This window comes from Rhinatrema bivittatum, chromosome 10, assembly GCF_901001135.1.
Source record: "Rhinatrema bivittatum chromosome 10, aRhiBiv1.1, whole genome shotgun sequence".
Classification (NCBI taxonomy): domain Eukaryota; kingdom Metazoa; phylum Chordata; class Amphibia; order Gymnophiona; family Rhinatrematidae; genus Rhinatrema; species Rhinatrema bivittatum.
In genome coordinates this window covers 108,454,695-108,473,820 of record NC_042624.1, presented here as the reverse complement: position 1 = coordinate 108,473,820, position 19,126 = coordinate 108,454,695, and the positions used below count along the sequence as shown (strand labels likewise).

The 19,126-nt window shown below is 46.1% G+C and overlaps 1 protein-coding gene across 2 annotated transcripts in view; it reads right to left on the bottom strand.

Moving 5' to 3' along the window:
* SSBP3 (single stranded DNA binding protein 3) overlaps positions 1–19,126 on the bottom strand; it is a 186,509-nt gene that overhangs the window by 25,696 nt on the left and 141,687 nt on the right. For both annotated transcript variants that reach the window (XM_029617538.1, XM_029617537.1), the window contains exons 6-7: positions 1,879–1,959; positions 88–147 (exon numbers count right to left, since the gene is read on the bottom strand). In XM_029617538.1, the coding sequence (XP_029473398.1) occupies positions 88–147; positions 1,879–1,959 (141 nt within the window). The remainder of the gene's footprint in view (positions 1–87; positions 148–1,878; positions 1,960–19,126) is intronic.

The window sequence follows — 19,126 nt, the reverse complement described above, 5'->3', positions numbered from 1 at the left end:
GGGGCCGTCTTAGTTTCCGCTCTTTCCCGCTCCCTGCGCACGGCGGCAAACCGAAGGTGGAGAGAGAGAGAGGGAGAGAGGAGTTACCTGAGTTCCCATTCTGATGGGGGGCCGGGGTCCTCCTGCGTATCGCGGCGACATGAAGGCCTGCAAGAGAAGGGGGATTGGGTGAGCGCACGCTCCAGAGGAAACAAACTCTCTCCACCCTACACACACACACCCGCAGCCCCACAGCAGATTAAGCAGCAATGCAAAGGGAGGCGGAGAACTTGCGACACTGAAGGACCTTGCGCGAGGCTTCCCAGCGGCAGAGCGAAATCGCATTTTAGAAATTATTTTTTTCACTTAATGAATAACTTAAGCTATGGAATCTGATGCTAAAGAAGGCGATTGGAGGGAGCAGCGGGCTGGCAAGCCCGGGGCTCGAATCTCCACTGTCCGCTCTCCTTGTGACCCGGGACAAGTCGCTTCACCCTCCATTACAGCTCCGATGCAGCGACCCGGGCATTAAAACACGGATTTCAGCGCACGGTTTTTAATGCTCAGATTACTTTCAACTCCCAATGCAGGAAGCTAATATGATGTTAATGCTTAAAAAAAAACAAAAAAACAAAACAAAACAAAACATTGCCTTTAAAAAATGTGCCATTCAGCACCGGCCAAACACACATTATTACTCAGGAAGGGAGGGGACGTGTTCCTGTCAGGCAGCGGCACTTTGTGGATTAAGCACTGATTTATCCAGCTAAATGGCAGCAGCAACACTCACCAGATAGCCAGATAAGTCAGTACTTACCCGCAAAGCGAATTGGATTATTATTATTTTTTTTTTTTTTACCCACATATTTTATGTGCCAGCGCAGTTGTGCTGGAAACAGCTCCATCCTGGCCGGGCCAACGTTCCCCCGAAGCATAAGGGAGTTACTGCTTAACGCCCTCATTTTGCATGGGATTTCCATGAAAGGACCTTCAAGCACTACTCCCATTTTAGAGCGCGCGTTTTCCGAGCGTAAAACACTCCTTGCTGCCATCGGTGGTTAAGGTTTATGCTCACAAAACGAGCGCCGAATTGCAGGCGGTGCTTTGCGTCAGCAGAACACGCCTTTCTCCAGCGGCCCGACAGAACGCGAGCCCTCTGGGACCTGCTGGGCTCTTCCCACTCTTGGAGACTGGATGAGGACCCAACAGGCCACTTGGGTCTATCCCAGAATGGCATTTCTTACGTTCGTATGAAAACAACAGCAGCGGCAAAAAAAAAAAAAAAAGGCAGAAGAATTGCATATAGTGAAAAAGAAGAGAATTAACAAGTTCACCTAAAGGTCAACTCCGGCCCGGATTTAGGCACAAGCAACAATAGGCAATCGCCCAGGGTGCCAAATTTTGAAAGCACCAAATAACCGGGGCCGAAGAGAAGCCAGAGCCTGCTTGCTATAGCGCCATGTGCCAGCACAGCTTTCAAAGGGGCACCAGTCGTCGTGGCACTGCCTACGGGTGCCACAATCTTAAAAAGGCAGCCCTGGGCCACCTGAAGTCTCTTGACGCAAGTGCTGAGTGCCAGCCAGGAAAGGCTCGTTCGAACTCTGAAGAACGTGTCAACTTATATAAAGCACACAGGATGGCGACAGGACCGCAGAACAATTAGCCATAAAAAAATAAACGTATACTAAGCAAATTATTCTGCGTGAGCTGTTTGTTTTTACAGTTAACAAGTCAACCTAGAACTAAAGGAGCCTACCTGTCCCCACGCCTGTCAGAGTCCTTATGCTTCTCCTACAGCCCGGATGACTTTTTTTTTTTTTAGATAAGGGTAATCTGTCCCCCACTTTGAGCCAAGCACTGCAGTGCGGTGTCGCTGCCTGATGGTCAGAGCGTTCTTACCTGACTGTGGGGTCCCATCATGCTGCTAGGGTTGTGAGGAGGAGGCTGTGCATGTGGTGAGGGTTGAGAACCAGGTGGTCCCTGAGGAGGGGGGTCAAAGAGAAAAAAAAAAAAAAAGCAGGTTATGGATCAACACATCGTCAACCAAGGACGCAAGAGCTGAAAGGGGCTTTACAATTCACAGCTGGATTGCAGAAAGAATCTTCCAAAGACCATCTCATTGTTTAGATTTATACCTTGCTTCGTTCATAACAAATGATTGAAACGGGTAAATTTCTCAAGCTAAAAATACATAAATTAAGCCAGTGTTTCCCCAACCCCTCTTCCTGGAGGCACACCCAGCCAGTTGGGTTTTCAGGATTGCTACAATGAATATACATGAGACAGATCTGCATACCCTGGGGTCTTCAATGCATGCAAAATCTATCCCATGCATATTCATTATGGATATCCTGAAAAGCCAACCAGGTTAGGCATGCGGGCTGGGAAACACTGAATTAAGGTATTGGTAATATACACATCTCAGCAAGGGATCGATGGTATCTCAAACACTCATGGACCACATCCTCTTTGGATTATCCCCATGCTGCTCCAATAAAAGGCATCACGACCTGTGAAGAACCCAGTTTTCAGTAGGACTCGTGAACGTTGAGCTACATCTTACCTCTCGTGGGGGCCCCTTTTGCTCTCATCTGAAAAACAACAATTATTGTACAAAAAAAGCAAATATAGCTTTTTCCAACAAAAAAGAAAGAGGGGGAGATGTCACTGTTTGGCTTCAGGTTAAACATTTTCAAATGCCCACATGAAAGGCCTGTGCCTTCAACAGGCCCCCTAAAAAAAACCAAAAACCCACTCCCGAAAGCTTCAAATCGACACTTCAGAGCAGGGAAACAGAGGTGGTGGCTGGGTTGGCCAACTCCCCCGCAGGGTGCACAGCGCAAACCTATGGGTCCCTTCTAGTCAAAGTATATATTTTTTTATTTTTTTTTTTAAATTTAAATTTTTATTGGCATTAGCATACAGCCTATACACAATGTGCTAACTGAGTCAAAACAAGCAAATACATAGAAATTGTGTAAGAACCAGCTAACATGAAACACCAATATTTAGGAATAAGATTCCCAAATCCCCCCCTCCCCCTTTAGAGGTGTATAGCCAGGTATAAAATAACGAGGACAATGCACACAGGACCACAGGAAAATGCATGTATAGGACAGGCGAAAGTCCAAATTCAACGCCATACAGTATATCAAACTCCCCCCTCCCGCCAAATGCTAGAGACCAGTCATAGGAAGCTACGTTGCCAGCGTTCATATAGGCCCCACGTCCTGTAAAAGGTGCGTAAGGAGTTATCTTTGTAAGCCGTGATACGTCCCAAACTATGCATCTGTTGAACAGAAGCTTGGATCGCCTGCAGCGTTGGGACGCGTGGATCCTTCCACAGCTGGGCTATCGAGCATCTCGTAGCTGTAACCACATATTTAATAAAATAGTCATGATATTTGTAGCCATCTTTCCTGTCGTCATTGAGCAAAGCTTGCGCCGGCGTCAACTGGAATTGTATTCTGAGTACACGAGCAATCCATGCAGATACCACTGTCCACAGGTTCTGTATCTCGGGACACGTCCACCAAAGGTGGAAAAAGGTTCCCCTTTCACCACAACGCTTCCAGCAAAGGCCGTCAGAGTGCTGGCTAATGTGTTGCAGGCGGGTCGGAGTGATATACCATCTGAAGAACAGCTTATAACCATTCTCGATATGCAGGGCGGAGATTAGACCCTTCCGCAGCCCCTGGAACACCCTTAACCAATCCTCCTCCACCCATGCACTTTGCAGATCCAACTGCCAAGCCCGTATATGAGGCGCTGAGAGATTAAATCGACCTGACAGTAAACTGTAGAGATTGGAAATATGTTTATCAACACGATCCGCGTGGCGGCACATACTTTCAAAGGTAGGTATGCCCTGGGACAGATCGCCTGCCACATGGTGCTTTTGACAATAATGTCTGACTTGTAAATATTTAAACTGGTCCCCCCTAGGCAATTGGAACCGATCCCTAAGTAAATCAAATGGGAGCAGCCCCCCTGGCTCCCAGATATGGGCAAATTGTGTTACCCCCTGCGCAATCCAATGGGAAAAAACTCTAGGGTGTCCTGCCGGCCGGAAAGCGGAGTGGTGAAATAGGTATGTACTATGGAAAACAGATTGTGTGCCCACCAACGCCTTCCGCCAGTGAGACCAGGCGGTAAGGGTAGCCTCCACAGAGCCCGGCATTTGTACCACAGGGAGCCAAGAAGACCTCGGCTGCCACAACAGGGCCCCCAGAGGTAGAGACCCCAGCATCGCCTGTTCTAGTTGCACCCACGGCTTGCTATGCTGAACACAATGCCAATCGACTGCTGCTTTAAGCTGAGCAGCCCCAAAGTACCTAGCAAGATCAGGCAGGCCCATACCCCCCTGCTGGCGCGGGAGGTACAAAGTTTCCTGCGCTATCCTGGGTCTCTTCCCCTTCCAAAGATATTTATTCAGCCTCTTTTGCCACTTAGCGATAAGTATACCAGGTATTGCCAGTGGCAAAGTCTGAAACAAATACAATAGGCGAGGTAAAATGTTCATTTTTAGGACCGCTAGTCTCCCCAGCCAGGAGATATGACAGCGGTCCCATTCCTCCAACTCCCGATATATTGTAGCAAGCAACGGCGGGTAATTTAGCTGGAACAGATCAGCTCCCATTCCCAAATATTTCAATTTATTCTTAGCCCATCGAAAAGGAAATTGGTGTGTGATCTGGGTCACCATCTCTGGGGCTAGGGTGACGTTAAAAAGTTCTGACTTATCCCAATTGATGGTGAAACCAGAAACTGCACTGAAAGCCTGGAGTTCCCTCGTAATTGTCTGTAGGGAGAGCAAGGGGTCAGTGATGGTAAACAATAAATCGTCCGCAAAAAGGGACAGTTTAGTTGAGAACTCCCCGGATCGAACCCCTGCTATGTTATTATTATGCCGGATGCGATAGGAAAAGGGTTCCAGAAAAAGGGCAAAAAGGAGGGGGGATAAAGGACAGCCTTGCCGAGTTCCCCGCTAGACATCAAAAGGGGGGGAATAACCCCCATTAATTTTTAAGCAGGCTGTCGGCCCCTCATATAATTTATGAACCCATCTTAAAAATTTGTCCCCAAAATTATACTTTTGTAGGGTGTGAAATAAAAAAGGCCAATGCACGTAGTCAAAGGCCTTTTCAGCATCCACTGCCAGCAAGGCCATGGGAGTCTTATGAGTGCTAGCCCACCACATAGCATCAACCGCCTTACGGACATTGTCGGATGCCATCCGACCTGGTATAAAACCAGCCTGTTCGGGGTGAACCAGAGCAGGCAGAAAGGTGTTTAGCCTTTGGGCCAGGATCTTCGCTAAAAGTTTTAGGTCCAGGTTTAACAGGGAAATGGGGCGGTAGGAGCCGCAAGCCGTGGGGTCACGCCCGGGCTTACCGATCAAAGTCACGCCGGCCAAATTAGCCTCCCTAGAGAGAGAATGCTGGGTTTGAAGTGAATTAAATAGTTTTACTAAGGGAGCCACCAAAACCGGGGCAAATTTTTTGTAAAAAACTGCTGTAAAACCATCCAAACCCGGTGACTTGCCTACCTTTAGGGATTTGATCGCCCACAAAACTTCCGCTGCTGTAATATCACGAGACAAGAACTTTTGGTCCTCAGGGGATACCTGTGGGAGCGGGATAGCCTGTAAATATTCCACTATTGCTTCCTGACTAATATTGGCGTTGGAGGCATATAAGGCAGAGTAGAATCGCAGAAAGCACTGCCTGATAGCAGAGGTAGAGGTAATAATATCCCCCTTCTCGTCCTTCACCTTCACTATATGACATTGAAGTTGTCTAGCCTTCAGTTTGCGGGCTAAGTGTTTCCCCGCCTTATTCCCCCCTTCGTAGTAGAGTTGTTTTACCCGGGTTAACCGATAGGCTATCTGCGCCGCCTCTATGGACACCAGGTGCTTACGCAATTGGTCCATCTGGAGCAATACGCGGGCATCTCCAGTTTGAGCGTGGCTAATACCCAATTGCTGGAGCCGGTGTATAGTCTCCGACTTATCCTTCTGCTGTTGCTTCTTAAGCGAGGCTCCTTTAGCTATAAGTTTGCCCCGTATCACAGCCTTGAGACAGTCCCATAGCGTAGTCGGGGCAGTCTCTGGGTTATCATTAATGAGTAAGTATTCCTGCAGATCGGAATACAATAGATCACAGAAGTCCTCGTCTGCCAACAAACTATCATTTAGCTTCCAGTAGCGTTGTCCGGGGTCCGTTGCCGATACAGTCAACTGTAAAGACACTGGACCATGGTCAGACCAGGTGGCCACTCCAATAGCAGGATGGGCGACCCGGTTAGCGCACCCCTTATCAACCAGTAAGTAATCAATTCTGGAATGCGTTTTATGGGCCCTGGAATAAAAGGTATACTGTCTCTGCTTGGGGTGCCAAACCCGCCAGGTATCAATCAGACTATATCGCTGTAAGAAACTATGGAAGCCCTGGCGCTCCCTCCTCTTGTTAGAGGTACGACTATTAGAATTATCCAGTCTAGGATTCGTAGTTAAATTAAAATCCCCTCCGATAAGAAGGTGACCCTCTACACTCTGGTCAAGAAACTGGGACAAACGGGCCAGAAAGAGATCCTGGGCATCATTTGGAGCATAAATACTCAATAGGGAGTACTTGACTCCCACAATGTTTACATTGACTAAAACATAGCGTCCCTCTGGGTCTGGATAACAACCCAACAATTCATAGTGCAGATCCTTATGAATAAGGATACCCACCCCCAGGTATTTATGAGCCAGTGGCCTCGCCGCCCAATATTGGCCTGGATAGGCGCTGTTACGTAGTAAGCGTTCATAGCGCTTTTTCAAATGTGTTTCCTGTAAGAACGCTATCATAGTGTGGCGCTGAGTCAAATCTGAAAAAAGGGATTGGCGTTTTAAGGGGGTATTGAGACCCTTAACATTTAAGGTTTGAATATGTATGGTCGTCATGAGGAATACCGGTTAGCTAATTGAGTGTAGTCGATCCAAAGCTAAACAACAGTAATCCCCCATCCTGTCCATCGAACACACATCTGGCCGTCCCCCAGCCAGGAAATAAACAGAATGCTTACCCACCTCTAGTCCCCCTCCCCGCGCCCCCACCCCCCGAGCGGTATGGTCCTCCGCAGAGGCCCACACCCTGTAAATCTGGGAGGATACAATCATTCCAGCAACAGCCTTCCCTCTCCAACAACTTTAAACCTTTCAATTAAACAACAGTAAACATTCCAGCACTCCCGCTAAAAGAGCAAATTAGCGGTGGTGCTTTTAGGAACCCACAGTATAACAATATAAAGCAGGACCTGCTAAAGTGAAACGGTATAACATTCTAAAAGTCCTGCAGCCGCACAGGGCTAACTATTTCCAGCAGGGTCGATGCCTGCACATCGCAGCACAAGCAAAAAGTAGCCACTCAGTGCAAGCTCAGAGCAACCAGCATCTGGGATGCAAACCAAGCTCATCCCTGCGGGCCTTGGTCTGGGTGTCTTCGGAGCCTCTTATCCCCTCGATTAACCCTTTGCCAGCGAGGCGGGTCGTCCTTGCGCATAGGTGGCTTAGATGCCGCGGGCAGCTCCGCCAGCGCTCCAAAGCCCGCTGCCTGTAACACCTGCGAGGCCTCCGTCGGGGTTTTCACTCGGTGCGCAGCTCCTTTCACTGAGAAGGACAGCCCAAACGGAAATAGCCAGCGGTAGCGGATTTCTTCCCTTCTCAAGAGCTCGGTAACCGGCTTAAAATCCCGCCTCTTTTTAATGGTCACCGGGGAGAGATCTATGAAGATCATGATCTCATGGCCTTGCCATTGCCACTTGTTTTGTCGCCGGGCAATGCCTGCAATCTTCTCCTTTAATACATAGTCCTGGAAACAGGCAATGATGTCCTTAGGCAAGTTGTTAATCCTCGGGCCCAACACCCGATGCGCCCGGACAAGGTGGACCTCCACTGCCTCATGTGAGGGCTGGTCTGGTTCTCCCGCGGTTAGAAGCATGGCACAGATCTGTTTAACTACAGCCCCACAATCCGCGTAATCCACGAGTTCAGGCACGCCCCGAAAACGGAGGTTGTTCCGGCGGGACCTGTTCTCCAGGTCCTCGACCTTTTCTAGTAAACGTTCCACCTCAGATTGAATTATGGTAATGTTCTCACGGTTTACCTTCACCTCCTCGCTGTTTGCCTCCGCTCTGGTCTCCACTTCAAACAGACGCCTCCCGTTCTCGGCCAGGTCCCCTTTAATATCCTCTATGGATGCACGCAGGTCAGCAGTATTAGCTGCTAATTCGTGTTTGAGATCCGCAAACCAGCGCTTCATGTCCGCCCGGGTAGGCAATTCGGAGGAATCCAGCGGGTCCTCAGCTATCTCCCCCGGCGATTCCGCCGCGTCCACGCTGCCGGCCGCCATATTGTCTCCCAGCGAGTCCTCAGGCAGCGCAAGTTTGTGGTAGGAGTACTTTTTAAAATCGAGCGGTTTTTTCCGACTCGACATCAGAGTGATGCTGGGGTGCTCTGTGTGCGATTTGGTCCCGATTCGGTGCCGTGGGAGTGCTGGATGCTATTGGATTCTGTGTCGGAGCAGAGGAGCCATAGATTCAGGCTGCTGTCTGCATGGATGACGTCACTTCCTCCTAGTCAAAGTATTTTTATGTAGAAATGCATCATCCAGAGCTGGAGGAGGGTGACAGGATGCACTGTCAGAACTTCAGGCTTTTGGCTGCTTCTCTGATAAGCAAAACCCATGCACAGAACGCGGGGCTTCCTGGGAGATCCGAAAATGCTGGCAAAGGAGCTCTAACTGGGGAGAGGAGTTTGGGGCCTGCTCGAACCACCAGGTCAAAAAAAAAAAAATTTTCTTCAGCTCGTCTCCCCCTGGGAAGTGCGCTATACTCTTCTTGGGAGCATTAACTTCTGATCTGGCCACGGGCTCACCACGAGAGCGCTCGTGCGTTCCTGCACAGAAGAAACGTAGGCATGAGAACGATGCATGAACTCTCTCCCGGCTCCACAGGTAGTTACTGAGCGAGGTGGAAGGCCTGTCCATCCCTGAAAAAGCCATGTGTCAAAAGGGAGCCTTACCAGGCAGCAGAGAGGAATTTATTTTCCATACGGACAAGTGGCAACTACAATAGAAGTATTAGCAAGGCAAAGGGGGATACGTGAAAATTCAGATTAAGTTTTTCCTTTCACAAGCTTCCAGTTAATGCCTTTTGGTTCATATAAAGGGCCAGCCCTCGTCTACCTACACTGATGCTCTCTCACCTCCCTCCTGTACGTGCACTAGGGTCACCTGCACTACACATCATGGCCCTTTTAGGATTTTGCTTACAAACCACAGGAAGCATCAGAAGCTGGCATGTCAAGCTAAGGAAAAAAAAAACATTTTAAACTTTTATTTTTCAAATACATTAAGTGCAATTCTGGGCTCCTCTGCCTTTCTCAAAGGCACAAGGGGGAACTTTTTGGAAGGAGAGAATTAAGGGAAACGTCACATGCAGGAGGGGTTCCATTGCCTCTTATAGCAGAAGTTCCCTAACCCGTCCTGGGGGGACTCCCAACCAGATTGGGGTTTCAGGCCATGCACAAGGAATGTGCATGAGAAGTCCGCATGCAACGGTGGCAGCAGATGCAGATCTCCCTCATGCATATTCCAGGCTGATATCTTGAAAACCCGACTGGGAATCCCCCCCCAGGACAGATTTGGGAACCACTGCCCTGAAGGATAGAAAATCCGTTCAGGAAGGCCCGCCCGTTACATAGGCAGAGCCTGTCATTCACTCCCTGACCTAGACCGTTTGATGGCCTTACCATCTGAATGCACAGCCAACTGCACTTCAGTATTTCTACCGCTTGAAATCTGAAACACTGGCACCAGAAGCACATCAGAGGAGGTAAAAAGTAAATAAACCAGACTGGTCTAAGGTGGTCTCCCCTCCACAGACTGGGTCACCTGGCAGCTCTGCCTCTGAGCAAGCTAAAGGTAAGCACGCAAGAGGAGGACCTGTTCATGCGACCTCCCGCAGGGGCTCGACCCCCCAAAACTGGCACTGGTCTGCATACTACAGAACAAAAATGCATACCCACATCAAAACCAGACAGACCGGGAAACTCACGGCTTTAAGGGAATGCAAAGACAGTTCCGGCCACGTGTAGTGTGCCGGCATCGTGCACGTTACACCAAAGCAGCAGATGTTCTCTACCTGGCACATTACTAATTTCAGCAAGTGTTTGCCTTCTAACTGCTGCCAGAGGAGGCATGGTTTGTTACCACAAGCAATTTTCTTAATTAACAGACATTAATTAGCCATTTAGCAATTTTGCAAGCATTTGTTTAGCAGCTTTTCTAAACATGAATACCACTGCGATAATGGCAATGATTAGAGGGTCCCCTAATTAACAGTACAGGGAAGGAAAATTGAAATCACAAATTAAAATAGGGAGGGGAGGCTAATGAAGGCAGGACACATTTGCACCTGCATTTCTTTTGTGCTGTGGGGTAGAGTTGTAAAGAAAAAAAAAAAAAAAAGAGAGACATTAAACTAAAGCAGATAGCAAGAGACAGACTTCAGCGCCGAGAACGAATGTGCGCTCAGTTATACATGCACACAGTTATCCAATACCCATTTGATATCTAGGACATGTAAACCTAGCGGATTTCAGTAGTGCGCAGGCTTCAGCACAGCTTCCTCCCGTAAAAGCTTGAGAGATCTAAGAGGACCCTCCCTCCTAGAATCCGCTATCTAGGGGCTCTCATCTCCCATCAAGAAGATTCTTGCACAAGCAAAGCGGTGCAGTTATCAGCCATAGCCGCAGCCCCTGAAGCAAAGGAAAGCAGGCAACTGCTCCCTCGCTCTGGTTTTAACCTGCTGCACTAATTCCCCAGAAAAACTGTGCTGGAGATCCAGGGGCTTACTTGCCCTGCAGAGAGACCATTCAGCCCGAAGCCTCAGACAAATTGCAGAAAAGGCTTATGGGAACACGAGCATCCGGGCACACCCGCGGGGGCCAGCCATGAGAAACCACACCCACATCTCCAGCACAGCTACCTCCACTGCACCCCACATTCCCAAGTCAATGCTCAAGTTGCTTTCTTGCATTAACTTGGGATAACATTTTAGAGCAGCTTTAACGTAAACAGGATTGTGCACAATGGAGGTGGAGGACACAGGGGCAGTATCTCACAATTTGAGGAAGGCATGGGCCAAGCACCGAGGGTCTCTTTAGGAGTGACAGGCATGATGGCAGAAGGACCATACAGCCTAAGTGCAAGATCACTTGCTCTTACAGTTCTGTGGCTTTTGGTGGGATACACTTCTTCACTTTTTATTTCATTGGTTTGGACTGGTTGGAAACCAAACAGAACCAGCAAGGAACGGAAATACTCCTGTCGTGACTTCACCAGGCTGCATCACGTAGGAATGTACCACTGCGGTGGTGTCCTCTTGTGCGTCAATCATGGCTTGCAGAAACTCCTCTGCTGGTACCACCTGTCAATATAGTAAGCACATCGCTTGCCATGTAGCAGGTTCCCAAAACTCGGCCACTCCCTCGGCCTGCAATACAGCCAGAACCCTTCAGAAACCTTGGAGCTAAGCAGCCCCACACTTTATAGGACTGAAAAACACTATCTATTCATTTAGACATCAACAGCTTAAATGCCAATCTTCCTTCATGTGCCACAAACCAAACAAACTCTTCCAACTTGCAGAAAGATCTTGACCTACACCCAAATAAGATTTTAAACATCCCAGCATCCAGTATGCAAACTCTCAACTGAGCCTTAAGCACTGTCGCAATATATGCAACAATGGACACCACCTTGGGCAACTATTGTAAAGGAAGCTAAGAAATGAATTAAATTACATGAATTCAAACGAAGGTTCGTTTGGGCACCAAAGTAGGATCTATTGTTAAATCTATCCTACCACAAAAATATTGAAGACGGGCTCTACAACTTGTGGTCATCTCAAAAAAACCTATTAACAGAAAAACATCCACATAGTAAAAAAATATAAAGATACCAAAAAATGCTCTTATGTTTCAGGAGTGCACACAGAGCAAAACTCAAACCCCCTACTGAGCAACAATGAATATGATTAGGCAGTTGTGTTCCCTTCAACAACCCAATGCCACCAGAATTGGACTGATAATGTCCTCCTCTCCAAATGGTCCTTTTACTACCGACAAGGTCATTCCTTGAACCCTCATCTTAGCTATTCTTGAGTCATTTTCAACTCTACCAACCAAAATATTACAAAATGTATTACGTTTCATATCTTTGGAGGGATAGCTGTCCTAGTCTGGTGTAGCAAAAGGAAAAGAGGTGGGTGCACCTTATAGACTAACTTAGTTTTTGGGTACTTGCCAGGTTCTTATGGCCTGGATTGGCCACTGTTGGAAACAGGATGCTGGGCTTGATGGACCCTTGGTCTGACCCAGTATGGCATTTTCTTATGTTCAATTTACTGAGGCATGAGCTTTCAAGGACAGAGTCATCAGACGCAGGAAGTGTCGGGCAGGCTGTGGGTAATATACATTGGGATGGGAGACAGACAGACAGAAGGATACAGACCAGAAGGCACTGGTGTGGAAAGGGAGTGTTTACAGCATTATAGTCCAGACTACTGACAACTGATGCTCTGAGAATAGTGAAGTTCATACATAGTTGTAGTGTACCATGAAGCTATTGCCTCTGTTCAGACCTAGGTTGATGGTGTTAAGTTTTTTGACGAGTTTCAATTCAGTTTCACGCTGGAATGTTTTTTAGGAGTATGGCAACCTTAAAGTCAGACAGAGAATGTCCTGGAGGGTTGAAATGTTCTACTGGTTTCTGAATGTTACTATTTCTAATGTCAGATTTATGTCTATTTATTCTTTTTCTTAGGGATTGACCTATTCGTCCTATGTAGACTATAGAGGAACATTGTTGGCAGGTGATGATGTATATTATATTGGAAGAAGAGCAGATAAATGAGCCAGATATTGTAGTTTATGTTGTTGGGTCCTGTGATGGCATTGCCAGGGTTAATGAGTGGACAAAGATGGCATCTGGATTTCTGGCAAGGTCTGGTTCCTGAGAGTTGGTGTCATTATTGTATAATTTATGGTTGCTAGTGTGCATCCGTTTGATGTTTGGGGGCTGCCAGTAGGCCAGGATAGGCTTGCCACCCACAGTCTGAGTGTGCGCTATTTTGCAGGATGGGTTGTAGATCCTTGATATGCTTCAGTGGTTTCAATTGGGAGCTATAGGTAACAGAACTCCTCTGGTTGTTTTCTTTTTTGAGATGATTCTGTAGTAGTGCTCCTTTGTATTTACCTGGCTCTTCTGATCTGGTTTTTTTTACCTCATTGGGTGGGTACTACCATTTTTAAAATGTCCATTGTAATTTCTCCAGATGGGCGCCCCTCTCTGAGGGATCAGAACAAATGTGACTGAACCATAGAGCTTGGCTGTAGACAATAGGCCTAGTGATGGGGGGTTGGTGGAGGTTAGGTATGCATTGCAGTCTGTGAGTTTCTGGTATAATATGGTTGGGTGTCCCTCATGTAGTTGGAGAGTGGTGTCCAGAAAGTGGACTTGCTGTGTGGATTGTTCCAGGCTCAGGTTGATGGTGGGGTGGAATTTGTTGAATTCTTGGTGGAATTCTTTAAGTACAAGCCCATAGGTCCCAATGATGAAGATGTCATCAATGTACCTTAGGTATAGGAGCGGCTTCTGGTTTTAGTAGTTAAGGAAACATTCTAAATCAGCCATGAAAATGTTGGTGTACTGTGAAGCCATGCGGGTACCCATGGCAGTGTCACTGACTTGTAGATACAAGTCCTTTTGAAATGTGAATTAGTTGTGCGTAAGGACAAAATGGCAAAGTCTGCTGACCAGATCAGCTGTGGTGGCATCTGGGATGATATTCCTGATGGCTCGTAATATATCTTTGTGAGGAATGCTGGTGTAAAGGATTCAGCATCCATGGTTGCCGGAATAGTGTTGTCTGGGAGGTGGCCAATAGAAAATCTGTGGTGTTGCAAAGGTAGTTAAGAGTGCTGTGGCATAGGGTTTGAGGATGGAGTCCATGTAACCAGACACTCCTACTATGAGGGTGTTGATGCAATGGGGTGTCCGGGGTTCCCCAGTTTGTGTACCTGGTGAGGTTCCTGGGGTGTGTCCACATAAATCTGTTGGTGTATTCCAGTGGGGAATTCCTTCATGGAGATCTTATCGACAGAAACACTTTGTTCTTAGTTCCAGGATGCAAATTGACTTCAAACAGACCTAGATTGCTCATGGAAGCCCTTCCCAAGCTCAGCAAACCTTCCACTCAATCTACGAGTCACCGTCACAGAGATTCCAAGGGACTGACCAGAGACATCTGAAAGGCTCTGCCATCAACATTTCTAAGACTTGGAAACCAGGGCCTTTTTAGCCAATAAAAGGTACAATGAGAATGACCTTTGATCAAACTTTACTCTACCCTTCTTTGTCATCAGTCCAGAGGGCAAAAATGTACAGCAGAAAAGTGTTTTGTGGTCACTGCTTTCAGATTCTTGAATCTACTGAAAATCCTAGAAATCTCTTTGAAAATCTGACATTTACAGTGCTGGAATGTCCCGCCCTTTGTATAGTTGAAAAACGTCCGGCTTCAGTTCCCATTTTTCAGCTAAACCACTTGGGAGTTCAGTTTTCCAGGAAAAATAGGACTGTCAGTTGCACCACCCATATCTATAAATAATCCTAATGTCAAAAAGGAAAAGAAAAAAAAAAAAAGCATGATCTATAAATATTCAGTGCTTCAGAGGCAAAAATTGGGACTTAGAGCTTAAATCTGATAAATAACAGCATGAGCAATCAATTACACAAGATATAAAGTATTTATAAGAAATCTGTACCGGTCCATGGCATGGAACAAAATGTTGATGAGTTGTGTATGTAAATAAACAGTTAATTTTTGCACAATTGAGAGCCACTTTCGAGGTCTCTGCAATCGAATCAGGTCCCCCACCTCATCAGCCTTCCTCCCTTGTTCAAGTTCATAACAAACAGAATTGTCCAATTTCCTATGCACCTTTTTCTGCATAATCCTTTGCAGACACAGTAATTAGGTATTTCACACTGCTCTTGTTCCTAGAACCTTCATAAACATCTTTTTCTTCTGGGACTAAACTCTCTGAGCTAGGAGTCCCAACACGGTTTCCTGTCCAGTGAGGCTTGCTTGCATTTAGAGAGACTAACAAACGATTTTTTGAGGTACTATTTTCTAGTTGAGATTAACTTTTTTGGCTCCCCTCCAAATGAGAATGAACTGCTTGAGTCGGCTCAGTACTTTGTTCCAGGCCCACTCATGGTGGCATCCACTGCTTTAGTAACAGATGTTGCAATGGTTTGACCCATTCTACGACTGCTGCCAAGAAACCAAGAAGCTGTAAACGACTGCACCATCTACTGAACCAACTTATTTTCTGGTAACCTCATCGCGCCAACGTGAATCATGAACCTTGTCCCAGGTGGCAAGTCCTAAGTTGGTTAGATGAGCAAACCACAAAACGAAGGCACTTCTGATGACCCTGTGCTATGGGAAGGTGTAAAGTTTCATCTCGCAGATCTGCAGGAATCCATCTTATCACCTAAACTAAGGATGACAGGGATTCCCTCAGAAAGGTTCTCTGTAGCACAAGCTTGTTTAGTTTATTGAGGTTTAGTAATGGCTGAAAAATCTTGATTTCTATGGCACCATGAAGTAATTAGGGGACACTCCTAAGGGTCTGGGGGATCACTGCTCCCCATCATGCTTTACTGTTGCCTTGAGGGCCCCTGCTTCCTCTGTTTACGTGTCTCTTTGAACTTTGGTCTTAAGGTAGAAAGCTATTCTGTACCTCCCTTTGAGAACACTTAGCACTAGGGGTGTGCAAGGGAAAAGAAATGTCAGCCATTTCCAGCCAAATTTTATTTCTTTAGGGGTGGGGAGGGGGTGAAGGGAGCAGAGAACAGGTTTCGGATTTTTGTTTCATTTGTTTTGGGAAATAGTGAACGCTACTGTCAAATACCAATAAAACTTCTCCCAAACCCATACTTGGAACTAGAATGCCAGAAGCAATGCTTGAAGGGAGCCTTCCCAGCTCAGGCATGCCTTATGTTCGACAGGATGGGAAATTAAAACCAAAACATTTATTTTCTGGCTATTCCCAACTCTCAGTTGATCTCTGGTTTCAGATGTTCCCTGGGGACGCCTCTCCAAGATGGCCTCCTCACAAATCAGGCAGATGAACCCTTGCTAAGTACATTTGGGTCCCACAATCTGGGCAGTGGCTTCCCCTTTCCCTCCATATCTTTTTCCATAAAGGTTATCCAGCCCTAGGCCACTAGTTTCTGTACTCTCCCCACAGCTCATCAGAGGCACTAAAAAGGAATCACAACTGCTCCAATAAGCCTAGTCAGTCCTTTTCCCAGGATTTACATGTCTACCAGAATAAGGTATGGGCTTGGAGACTCGGCCTGCAGGTAACAACCAGAGGGCCACACAAGAACCAGATTGTATCGGAAACCAAAGACTGTCATACATGCCTCCAGCTTCCACCCACCTGCTACAAATAAGCCCATTGTCTATAGCCAAGCCCTACAGCATCTGTTCTGACCCTTTGGAGAGGGACTCCCAGCTGGATACATTAGAACAGACATTTTTGGAATTATATTATTCACCCAATGAGGTAAGAAAACAGATCAATAGAGCCAAATACCCAGGAACACTCCTACTGGATCTTCTAAAAAAAGAAAATAGAATACCTCTGGTTTCTACCTATAGGTCCCAGCTGAAACCACTGAATCATCATCAAGGATCTACAACCCATCCTGGAAAATACCACTTTCACAGGCTGTGGGTGGCAAGCTTATCCTGGCCCTTCCGACAGCTGCCCGCAACCTCAAACGGATACACACTAGCAACCACAAACTGTACAACTGACCACTCAGGAACCAGAAATCCAGATACCAGATATGTCCACATATTAACCCAGACAATACCATCACAGGAAGCAATATCATCAACTACAACATCAGGGGCTCATTCACATGCTCTTCTTCCAATGTAATATACGCCATCCCCTTCCAGCAATGTCTTTACGGTCTACTTAAGACAAACAGGTCAGTCCCTGACAGTTTCCATTTATTTCTTTTCATTTATTAATTGCTTAACACAAAAAAGGCCTAAGCGATGTACAAGCAGAAAACAAAACATTCATAAAAAACAAAAAAACAAAATAGAGATATTAAAAATTGAAGAGAGTCAATGCTGAAGTCCTTAATAAAATGTTTGTTTTCGAAAACAACTCTTTAAAAGAAGTCTAAAACTTTTAATGCAATCCAACATTCGGAGTTCCATGGATAAGGAGTTCCAAAATATGGGCACCACAAGCGAGAAGGCAGAGTCCCTTGTTGTTGTTTAACAGAGGATACACCGAGCAAACCATGTGGAGATGATCTCAGCTGATGAGATGGCTCATATATTTTTAACAAGACAATGACAGGCATTTCAGTTAACGAGTTTAAAGGTTGTCCTACCAACTTTATAGAAGATTTGCTGCTGAACTGGAAGCCAATGCAGACTGTTAAGTGCCATTAGAAATGGCAGCATCCAGAAACCAAGAGGAGAACATTTCAACCTTCCGAGTCATTCTCTATATCTGACCGTAAGGTTGCCATACTCCTAAAAAGGAACTTCAAAGGAACACTCCAGAGTGAAACTACTGAATTGGAACTCATCATAAAATTAACACTAACACCCTAGGCCTGATCAGAGACAATGGCTTCATGGCACATTACAGCTATCTATGAACTTAGAACATAAGAACATGCCATACTGGGTCAGGCCAAGGGTCCATCAAGCCCAGCATCCTGTTTCCAACAGTGGCCAATCTAGGCCATAAGAGCCTGGCAAGTACCCAGAAACTAAGTCTATTCCATGCTGCTGTTGCTAGTAATATAGCAGTGGATATTTTCCTAGCAACAGTAGCATGGGCTAGACTTAGTTCTGATATCAGATCGTTCTGTCTTTCCACACTTACCTCAGCTGCCAATAAGCTGAACTATGAAGTTATTAGCACTCTTTCCAAATCCTGCCTGCCTAATTCAGTGCCTTCTCTTTGTTCTGTATCCTTTCCCCAATTCCCCATCACCTTATATTTTACCCACCTCCTGTACCTCACTTCATGCATTTGATCATGTGGAGTATTTGAAAGGTCATGCCTCAGTAAATTGATTAATCTATAAGCCAGCACCTGCCTCTTGTCATGTTTGCCTCTGTGTAGGTCTCTGGTGAGACTTCAATTGAAGTCCTGTGCAGTCTGGAGACTGCACTTTCAAAACAATACAGACCAGATAGGTCAACAGTCTTCATAATCAAAATACATAGGGACAGACTTACACATCTAGACATGAATATCCTGGAGGAAATGAGGGAAAGGGTATGTATGATAGATATCTAAATACTTCCAAGGAACAAATTCACAGAAGGCAGCCTCTCAACAGGAAGAAGCCACTGGAATGAGGAGTCATGGGATGAGGGTGAAACGGGATAGACTCAGTAGTAATTAGAGAAATTATTTATATACACACACGTATACATAAACACACTATTTAACAGGAGAAGATGCATGGAACATCCTCCCTGTGGAGGTGGTAAAGCTGAGAACCATATCAACATTTGAGAAAACATGGGACAAGCACAAAGGATCTCTGATGTACAGGAAGGGAAGTAATGAAACAGTAAAATAGTAACATACGGCAGCAAAAGACCCAGGTGGGTCCATCCAGTCTGCCCAGCAAGTTTTACATTTCTTTTTTATAATTAATTAATTGTTTTAATTCTGTTAAAGGTACCAACTGCTGCTCTGTGAAGGTTACCCCAAATCTTCATTTCCATCCTTCAATTACTATGGATCCTCTATCCCAAGATTTTTTTTTTCAGTTCCATTACAGTTCTTGTCTTAAACTACTTTCACCAGGAGGGCATTCCCCATTCATCCACTCTTTCCGTTCAGAAATATTTCTCGACATTCTGGAGTCTATCCCCTAGCTCTACAGCTATTCTTCCATTGATAAAGACTTTATTCCCATGCATCATCTATACCCAGAAAACCTGGTTCCGTTGAACTGCTAAGATCCTTCCTATT